At 57.9% G+C, this 9,922-nt stretch overlaps 1 protein-coding gene across 2 annotated transcripts; it reads left to right on the forward strand.

The window, feature by feature from the left end:
* The first annotated feature begins 502 nt into the window (after positions 1–502).
* On the forward strand, positions 503–8,230 carry Myl2 (myosin light chain 2). 2 transcript variants are annotated; one of them, XM_047561030.1, is made up of 7 exons: positions 503–573; positions 1,737–1,826; positions 4,440–4,515; positions 5,885–5,989; positions 6,428–6,506; positions 6,580–6,628; positions 7,943–8,230. In XM_047561030.1, exons 1-7 carry the CDS (start codon positions 571–573, stop codon positions 8,039–8,041), a joined length of 501 nt encoding a protein of 166 aa, XP_047416986.1. In that variant the 5' UTR covers positions 503–570; the 3' UTR covers positions 8,042–8,230. The 2 variants fall into 2 exon arrangements, with proteins under 2 accessions (XP_047416986.1, XP_047416987.1); XM_047561031.1 differs by lacking the exon at positions 503–573 and adding an exon at positions 968–992.
* The last annotated feature ends 1,692 nt before the right edge of the window (positions 8,231–9,922 follow it).

Genomic DNA, 9,922 nt, shown 5'->3' on the forward strand with positions numbered 1-9,922 from the left:
GCTGGGGGTGTGAGTGGAAACCCGTGCATGTGCCTCTGCAGGTGCACGTTGGAGGCTTCACTGATGTCTAAGGGGATGTCTAAGTGAAGATGGGAAGGAGGGGAGGGACAGAGCTGTGCAGATGACGGGAAGGTGTGCTAGGTAGAGGAGTCAGCACGTGCAAAGGCCCTGAGGCGGGACCAGTGAGAACCATGATACAGGGTATCAGAGAGACTCCCTCTCTCTGCCTTTTTCTTTCCCCAAATTGACAAGCACAAGTGTGGCCTCCCGAGCGCTGCAGACAGCATGCAGCATCTCTCCCATGACCCAGCTGCTGTCTCTTTAACCTTGAATGCATTTTTGGGTCTCACGTGTCACTCGGTGGCGGTGGCCGCCAGTGAGCTGCCCTTACTTCAGAAGAACGGCATGGGGTGGGGGGGCCTTAGGTGGCGTCTACTCACCTACCACTGCCAAAAGTGGTCATGGGGTTATTTTTAAACCTGGGGAGGAAGTATTTATTGTTCCCCGGCCGAGGAGAGCTGGGCAGTGCGTGGCATTCTCTGCAGGAGGTAGCCCTGCGTCCCTTCCACCATGGTGAGTAGCCTCGGATGGTGAGGGGGTGAGGCTGGGAGGCAGGGAGGGCGAGGTTCCACCTACAAGGCCAGGACCAACGTGGAGAGGGGGAGAGACGACTCCCCAGGACTCCAGCCCCCGTGGAAAAGCCCCGTGCGCTCTGCACACACAGAGGGAGCCCAGTGAGTGCCCTGGGCGGCTGCAAATAACAGCAGCTCCCGGGGACTCACAAAAACAAAATAAGAGAGTTGGCTTTTTTATGTCTTGTCTGCTGACCTCTTGAGGAATCGATATCTCCCGGGGCTTGCAAAATGGGATTGACCGCTTTTAAGGATCAAATTGTAATTCTTTTCTCTTGTTCAGGCAGCTGGGGAAAAGAATCTTTCTGTTTTCACCTTTTGAACTTGCAAACTTAAAACCTTTCCTCCCGTATCGTTGGGGTAGGTGTTCCCCTCGCGGAAGAGGCAGCCCCCGGCGCAGGGCACTGTGGGTCAGTGGTTAGGGGCACAGACTCTGCAGTCAGACTGTCCAAGCTCAATGCAAGCCCTGCCTTTGTGTGGCTGTGTGGCCTTGGGCAAGTGACCCATCTTCTCTGACCCTCAGCTGCCTCCCCTGTGAGACCAGGATGGTAATAAGAGCATCTGCTCGAGAGAGCAGTCGGGAGAATTCTGCGAACTGGTGCGCATGCCTCGCGGAAGCCTTTGCTGTTATTTAGAGGCAGAGGGAAGTGGGAGGGGAGGGGGCAGGCCGCCCTTCTCTGCACTGCGGACTTGGCACATGGCGGGGACATTTAGGAAGGTGATTTCGCTGCCATTTGGATCACAGGAAAGTTGTAGGGTGAGAGCAGATGGGTTGTGGCACCCCGGAGGGGCGTCATCTCGTCCCGCACTCCTGACGGTCACTCGAGGCTCCGCACGTGCCTCCCTGAGCGCTGGAAATGCCGCAGACGGAGCGGTGGGCGCCACCTGGCCGATCTGCAGGTGTGGCCTCTGTCCCCAGACCGGGCGCACCTGCCCGTCTCCCAGCTTGCAGAGGAACTGCAGCCTCTTGTCAGAGACTGTCCTTCCAGTCCTGTCCCCCCGCTGAGAGATGTGTGGCCCCATCCACCATCCCCGCCCAGGGTGGGCCCACCGGGTTTCTGGCTCCAGCCTCCGCCTCTCCCCATGGATGCCGTTCTTCCCCAGGCGCCTAAGAAAGCCAAGAAGAGGGCGGAAGGGGCCAACTCCAACGTCTTCTCCATGTTCGAACAGACCCAGATCCAGGAGTTCAAGGAGGTGGGTGTGCGGCCCTCCCGCAGGCAGGACCCTCCTCTCACTCCCTGACCCGGTGGGGACCTTGATCGGGCACCTCTGTCTGTGTGAACGTGTGGGAACCTGTCCAAGAAGTTCTAATAACCTTTGCAGATTATCCAGAAAAAAATCGAAAGAAATGTTTTAGAAAAGCACAAAGAAAAGAAATACCATGTCCCTTCTCCTCCCACGTGGACATAATCAGTCCCGCAGTCAGTACCAGCCTCGGGGGCATCTTTGTGACACATGTATCTATTGTTCAAACCAAGTTGCAACCCCCCCCAAAAGGCACGCCTCCATTGCTTTTCTTTGAGCAATTTGGCATCGGCATTTTTGTGGATCTCTTTAAATGACGCCCTTTGATTGGCTGGTGCATTTGTTTAGAATGTTTTATTATTATAAAGATCACCTCATTGCTCCCACCTCTGGCTGTTTCCTTGAGGTAAATTCCTAGCAGCAGAACCACTGGGTGAGAGGAACTCAGAAGTAAGAGGGAGAGAGAGGAGGGAGGGGGAGGAGGGAGGGACAGGGAGGAGGGACAGGGAGGAGGGAGGGGGAGGAGGGAGGGGGAAGAGAAGGGAAAGGAGGGAAAGGAAGGAGGGAGAGAGAGGAGGGAGGAGGAGGAGGGAGGGACAGGGAGGAGGGACAGGGAGGAGGGAGGGGAGCGAGCAGAGCTGCTGGTGCAAACCCCCTTCCAGAACCCCACACCAGGATCCCTGTAACCACAGGCCCCAAGAATAAACTGCCTCCCCCAGGTTTCCGTCAATACTGGGTCATTAGGTGGGAAGAGTCCGTATTTTTTCCCATCCGCGCGGGGAAAGCAGCGTCTCCCAAGCTTTGCAGTGTGCGGTCTTCAAAACCGTGCTCCTCCTGGCTGTGCTCAGCACTGGGCCCGGACATCAGCACAAAGGCGCAGCGCACCAGCCGCTCCTGCTCGGTCCTTGGTCCTTTCACAGCTTCCGTGGACGCACCCCATGCGGGACCACGTGCCCCCCGCCCTCCCTCCTCCAGTCCCTCTGCCTCCCCTCAGTCCCCTCCAGCACTCTGCTGGCCTTCCCTGTCTGGACGAAACTCCCTCTGCCCTTTTTCCTGTCTCCATCTCTCTCTCTCTGTCTCTCTCTCTCTCTCCCCCCTCTCTCCTCTCTCTCCCCCCTCTATCTCTCTCTCTGTCTCTCTCTCTCTCTTCCCCTCTCTCCCTCTCTCTCCTCCCTCTCTCTGTCTCTCTCTCTGTCTCTCTCTCTGTCTCTCTGTCTCTCCTCCCTCTCTCTGTCTCTCTCTCTGTCTCTCTCTCTGTCTCTCTTTTAACTCCCCCCTCCCATTTTATGTAGTCTTTGAGGACCGAGCACCAGCTCCGTTGGAAATGCTGTCCCGCAGTGGGGACGTCCCTTATTAAGCAAACCTCGGTGGCCGTGGGGCAGAGTTCAGCCCTGCCCACAGGCTGAGGACACACTCTGAATCAAGGTCCCCTCAGAAGTGCAGGCTGGCACTGGGCCACCCACAGGCCCACCTGGCCCTTGGAGGGAGGACGCTCGAGAGACCAGCCAGGGCCGCAGACGGGGCTCAGCCTGTCCCCACAAGCACTCCGACTGCTGGCACGCCGGTCCCGTGGGCCCCCAGGAAGGGAGGGATTCCTGGGTGCAAGGCCACCACGGGGGAGGGCTTCCCCCCTCCCCCCCCCTCCCCCGGGCTGAGACCAGCTGGGGGCCGGCGGCAGCAGGTGCGGATCCTTCCAGAAACCAGCTGCAGCAAAGAACTCGAAAAATGGGCGTCCTCTGTGACACGCCTGAGTGTTCGCAGAGCTCTGGGAGTGGGGAGACCGCCCGAGACCCCCGTTTTAACTTCTTTAAAAAAATAGCCCTTTTATGGAGACGCAATTCACAGACCATAAACCCCTCCTGCCGGGTTAAGGCAGATTCAGGGGTTTTATCAAGCCACAGAGTGAGTTCCAGGGCCACTAGCCTCCAGCTGCAGGACGCTCCTATGCCCCCAAGGAAGCTCGTCCCCGTGCGCAGTCCCTCCCCAGGCCTGTGCTTCCTGCCGCTGTGCATCCGCCCGCGTTCCCAGGGACGGTTCCCAGGGACGCCCTGAGCCTCGCGGCCCCTTCCTCTCTCCTCCTGAGCCGCTCTCACCGCACGGGGCAGGCACTCACCCGCCATCCCGTGAAGGGCGGCGTCAGCCGTTCCCGTCGGGGAATGACGTCCCTGTGGATGTGCACTCTGTGTCCCTCAGTGCGCCATGGTTGTGACGTGCAGAGACTGTGCCTGACATCTTTTTGGGCGGAGGTACCAGGACTTGAACTCAGGGGCACTCAACCGCCGAGCCACCTCCCCAGCCCTGTTTCGCGTTTTATTTAGAGACAGGGTCTCGCTGAGTTGCTTAGGGCCTCGCTTTTGCCGAGGCTGGCTTGGAACTCTCGATCCTCCTGCCTCAGCCTCCCGAGCCGTTGGGTGTGCCTGACATTTTGAGGAACTGACCGGCTCTTTTCAATCTCTCTTGATCTAAAGTCCTAGGGGCCCCCTAAAGATTCCAGAGAGCCACGTGTCCCCCATCCTCGGCCCAGCCTCCTGGGCTGACCAACTGGTCACCTCTCTTCCCCAGGCCTTCACCATCATGGACCAGAACAGGGACGGCTTCATCGACAAGAACGATCTGAGAGACACGTTTGCCGCTCTGGGTATGTCACCTGCAGCCACCTGGCAGGTCCCCCGTCCCACACCTCTTGGGCGGGAGGGGGGACCCTCAGAGAGAGTCCACAGCTTGCTCTTTCCCAAGGAAACACTGCGCCCCAACTGACCTTCAAGAGGACTCAGAGGCAGGGAAAGAGCTTTCACGTACCTTTTAGTCTCTCCAGAAGCAGCTTTGGTGTGTGTGACTTGCGATGTGGCGCCAGCTCACATGAGAAGCAGAACATTCTGAAAAGCGTCAGGGAGAGTTTGACGTTACCCCCAAAGGCCACATTCTGCCGTTGACCTTTCAGTTTCTCTCTTCTGAGTCTTTCCAGGCTTATCTGTTTGGATTTTCGAATAACTGGGATCGTTCTATTTTGGATTCAGCTTTATTTAACATCTCGACAGTGTGATCGGGAGAGCATCGAGCTTTTTCAAAATATACACGTCCAATCTGCCACCACCCACCACCCACCACCACCACCAATTCCCATCCTCAGAACTCAGGGTCACCACGAACAGCTGTGCAGGTTGTGCACTGCCCGATTCTACAGGCTGCTATTCATGCTTGAAGCTACCATAGTTTTTTATATCTAAAACATAACCTGTCTTAAAGGGCAGCTCTTTCTAATTTGCACCAGGTGTTATATAGGCACTGGCAGGAGGAAGAACAGGTATGTCACAGTCCCCACCACAGTGCGCTACAGCAGGTATAATTGAAAAAGCTCCCTTGGGTGATTCTAATTTGTCTCTCCTGCCTCCAACGGGGGGGGGGGGGGGGGGGCTACTTTAAAATAAGAATATTTCCCATTTGAGTAAAAAATTAAAATATTTGTATAAAAGCTTTCAGGTGTGAAGACACTATTTGAAAGACACTATCCCCCCACCGCCCGCCAACTTTTTGGCAGTGCTGGGGATGGAACCCAGGGCCTCATCCACGCTAGGCAAGCCTCTACCACTGAGCCCCATCTGCAGCCTTGATGCCGGTTTAAAGATAACCAAGTTGGGTGCAGCGGCTCACCATGATCCAGAGTCTTGGAGGCTGAGGCAGGAGAATCCCAAGTTCGAGGCCAGCCTCAGCAACTTAGATCCTGTCTCAAAAATATAAAGAAAGAAAGGCTGGGTTTGTGGCTCGGTGGTAAAGCACCCCGGGTTCAGTCTTCAGCACCAAAATCAAGGCCAGCCCGTCCTCCCACGCTGACCAGCTGTTGTCAATACCACCACCGAGAAAGTCTCCACGCGGCCCCGGCCTCTGCACACCCCGGCCTCCCCGTTCCTGGCTCTTCCCAGAGTAGATGCCTTAAGGCGACTGGCCAAGGCCAGCACCCCAGCCGCCGTCCCTCTCCCAGCGCTGACCCCACCCCGCGTCCCCCGCAGGGCGCGTGAACGTGAAGAACGAGGAAATCGACGAGATGATCAAGGAGGCTCCGGGACCCATCAACTTCACCGTGTTCCTGACCATGTTTGGGGAGAAGCTCAAGGGTGAGCCCGAGGGGCTGTGCGTGCCCCGCATGCCCGCGGGCGCATCTTGGGCTCTGGGCCAAACCTGGGCGCCAGACCCACCGGATGGGCAGAGAGTGGGCGGCTCTCGGGGACGCGACAAGAAGGGAGAAGATATGAACAAGGTCAGACCCGCGGCCAGTGCCACCCGCGGCTCACGCTGAGCGCTCAGAGTCTCCCCAACGGCACCTGGGAGGTGGGGAACCGAGGCTCAGAGACAGGGAGACACCGGCCTGAGGCCACACAGCTGCAGGCTTCCGAGGCAGGTCCCAGGTCCTCGGTGGCATGTGGCCCGTGGCGAGCTCAGACGTGCCTGGCTCCTCCGATGGCTCCCCAAGTCCCTGGGCCCAGCGCCCAGGGGCAGGCTTCCCGGGGGGCTCGGGCCCTGCGTCCTCAGGACCCCGCCGCCTTCTGTTCCAGGGGCCGACCCCGAGGAGACCATTCTCAACGCGTTCAAGGTGTTCGACCCTGAGGGCAAAGGGGTGCTGAAGGCCGACTAGTGAGTGGCCCGGGGGGCGCGCCCGCCGCTCCGCCCGCCCGCCTGGGCCCACACCGCTTTGCTCTCTCTGCAGCGTGCGGGAGATGCTGACCACGCAGGCCGAGAGGTTTTCCAAGGAGGAGGTAGGGGTCCCCGCCACACAGACCCGGGCTCCCTCCAGGGGCTCGGTCTCCGCCCGAACCACCCAGGTCCCGGGGGAGAGAACAATGGGGAAACTGAGACCTGGGAAGTCACGTCGCTTGCCCCAAAGGACAGCGCCCATGCGAATGCCAGAGCCTAGGTCACCCCAGGCTGTCTGACTCCAGCCTCCACCTGCCCCACAAATGCACCGGGACACAGCGAGCGCCTCCGTTTACTGTGTCCCGAAGGGCCGCCACAGACGGTCGTGCAACTTGTGCACTGCTCAGCTCTCTGCTCGGCCTTCCCAGCAGCATCAGCGATAGTGAAGTTGCTGGAAACTTTTGCGAGCAGGTGGCAGTAAGGAGTCCAGCAGAGGGGACACTGGCTAGATTGCCAAAGGCCCTCCATGAGCGACCATGTTCCTGTGAACGATTAACGAGCCTCAATGAGTCTATTTAAAGTTGCCCCTCCCCCGAGGCCTCCGAGGCCCGTTTCCCTCCAGTTCCACATTTTATTAAAAATTGTATTTACATTTTTCCTGCAAAACTCAAACATTTAAAAGCACACCCTTCACCTCCCATCGGATGGGAGAAGTGGGACAAGCTCCTTACCCTTTGTGCCTTGGTTTCCTCATCTGTAAAATGGAAACAGGAATGGAACGTACCTCAAAACATCCTGTGAGGATCGAACAAGTTAATAGCGGGAAGGAAGCGCTGGCCCCCCTGGGTCATCCCGGCGGCAGCTGCTACAAGCCTCCCGATAACCAGCCAACACTCATGAGATGGAAAATTAGGTGGTTTAAAAAAAAAATCTCAATTTCTAGTTTCCCTTAAGGACTCTGGCTTCTTGCCTACGTGGCCACACTCAGCTGACCCGGGCAGTGACGGTCCCTGTAGAGGGGCCACGCACCCCCGTTTAGCCACAGACCCCACCAGGCATAGCACTCCCTTTTGTGACCCACCTGGCCCCTTAGGAGTCCCTGCACCAGGTGGGTTTCCAGGAATATACCTGCAGGATGTCCACTTGGGGGGTTGGGTCAGCTGAGAGTCAGACTCAGGGATGGTCTCTGTGGATAGGCGGGAGCCCTGGCCTGGAACCTCCCTCTACACCCCACACGGGTCCCAGCTGCAAGCTGCCCCGGAACAGGCATGACCTTGGGAGGGGGCTCTGCCCACACGGCAGCTGGACCACAAGCCCTCCTTGGCAGAGGCCCGGGTGGCCATCTCACACCCCGCGCCCAGGGGCCTCTGCATCGGGCCCCACGCTCACCCCCTCCCAGCCCCCCATCATCCTGGCATCTTGCCGGCTATTCACAGATCGACCAGATGTTCACCGCCTTCCCACCTGACGTGACGGGCAACCTGGACTATAAGAACCTGGTGCACATCATCACCCACGGAGAGGAGAAGGACTGAGCAGGACTGGCCCTGCCCTGGGATCCCCGGTCTCTTTCCCCAGTCAGCCTCCACCCCTGCCCCTGCCTCCATCTCCACCTGGGTACTTACAGCTAACCCCGTGGCCACACAGCCTGCATGTGGAAATCCGTCCCTAGGCCGTGTTCAAATAAACAGAAGGTTGTGTGTTTGGTCGTGACGTTCCTCTGAGAGAAATGCACAGAATTGCTGAATTGCACAAAGGTGGCATATGAGCTAGTGCTGACCCTGTTGTCCTTATTATTGAATCTTGGTGACTCTTTATTTAAGATAGACCTTTGCATTCACTTAGGACTGTTTCCGTCAAGGGTCAGATTTTACTAGACTGTTAACTGGATACCCAGCCCTTTCTTCCATACAGCTGAAGTGTCCATAGAGCCTGGTTTCCATGTCGCCCTTCCTTTGGGAATGCCACGGGGATTGCCTCCCCCACAGGCTGATAGGCCCTGAGATAGTGAAGAGACGGAAGCCTCACACATATGCTAAGAATATTGCTGGTCAGGCGAAAATTGTGCCTATTAACCATAAGAGGGTAAGTTCAGGTTTCGGAGAAAGTACAAGTTGTCTGTACTTCTCTCCTGGCAAACTAGGGGAGGGAGACTAACTTCCGGTCCTGTCTGGGACACAGGCCTGGGCCTGAGCTCTGAGTGACCAAAGTCATGGTGGACGCACTCAGGTCGGTTATGGATGCAAGAATCCAAACGTTAAAAACAACTGGGTTCACATAACCAAGGAGTCCAAGGATCCCATCCTGTTGAAAATAAAAATCCAAAGACTTCAGGCACAGCTGCATCCAGGAGACCGAACAAGGCGTTGGGTCTTGAAGAGGCCACCGCTCTTTTTTCACAGTGCTCTGCCCTCAGGGATGGCAAAATGGCTCCCAGGAGCTGCCAGCTCTTCCGTCCGCTCGGCAATCCTAGGGAAACAGGGCACTCCTCCCTCTGGCTCCGCACGAGCGTCAGAACAGGCCTTCCTGGACTCTCTCTGGGGTACCGGAACCCACCTGAGCTGATTGCTGGGGACTGAAGGTGAGGGGCTCTGATTTGATTGGCAGGCCTGGGTCACCTGATCAGCCCTGGGCTGGGCTGTCTTCACCCTTCTGACCTCAGGCCCGAGCATGGGCGGCGACTTCCCCAGGACAACAGAGAAGGGGAAGGGGCTCCTAGAGGACCCCAGGGACCAGGACAAGGCCAAGGGGGACGGTGTCACAGCAGCAAAGAGCCACACGGGTGAGATGGAGCTGGGGACACAGCAGGGAACAAGGGGTCCCTCAGCTGCAGGAGCCGGTCAGGCTGTGCCCACACCCCTGAAGTCCTGGATGCTGGGAGCTGCGGTCACTTGTGACCCGTCGGAGGGCTAGGGCAGGACCAGGGGAGTCAGGGCCGCTGTTGGCCTCAACAGACACAGCATGTCCGCACGGCTCTCAGTCCTTCCAGGGAAGCTGTGGTGGGCCCTGCAGGGACACTGCAGTCCCCAGGGTCCCAGCTCACAGGAGGAGGGCAGAGGTGGCTGAGGAGGGACAGTGCAGGGGGCTGAGAGAGACGGCTCACCACGAGAGGACAGGACGTGAGCACCAGGCACAGCACCACGGACATGGACACAGACCACAGGCAAGGACACAGAGTCACAGACAAGGACACAGAGTCACAGACAAGGACACAGAGTCACAGACGTGGACACAGAGTCACAGACAAGGACACAGAGTCACAGACATGGACACAGAGTCACAGACAAGGACACAGAGTCACAGATGTGGACACAGAGTCACAGACACGGACACAGAGCCACAGACAGGGACACAGAGTCACAGACATGGACACAGAGTCACAGACATGGACACAGAGCCAGGGACAGGGACACAGA

This window comes from Sciurus carolinensis, chromosome 8, assembly GCF_902686445.1.
Source record: "Sciurus carolinensis chromosome 8, mSciCar1.2, whole genome shotgun sequence".
NCBI lineage: Eukaryota > Metazoa > Chordata > Mammalia > Rodentia > Sciuridae > Sciurus > Sciurus carolinensis.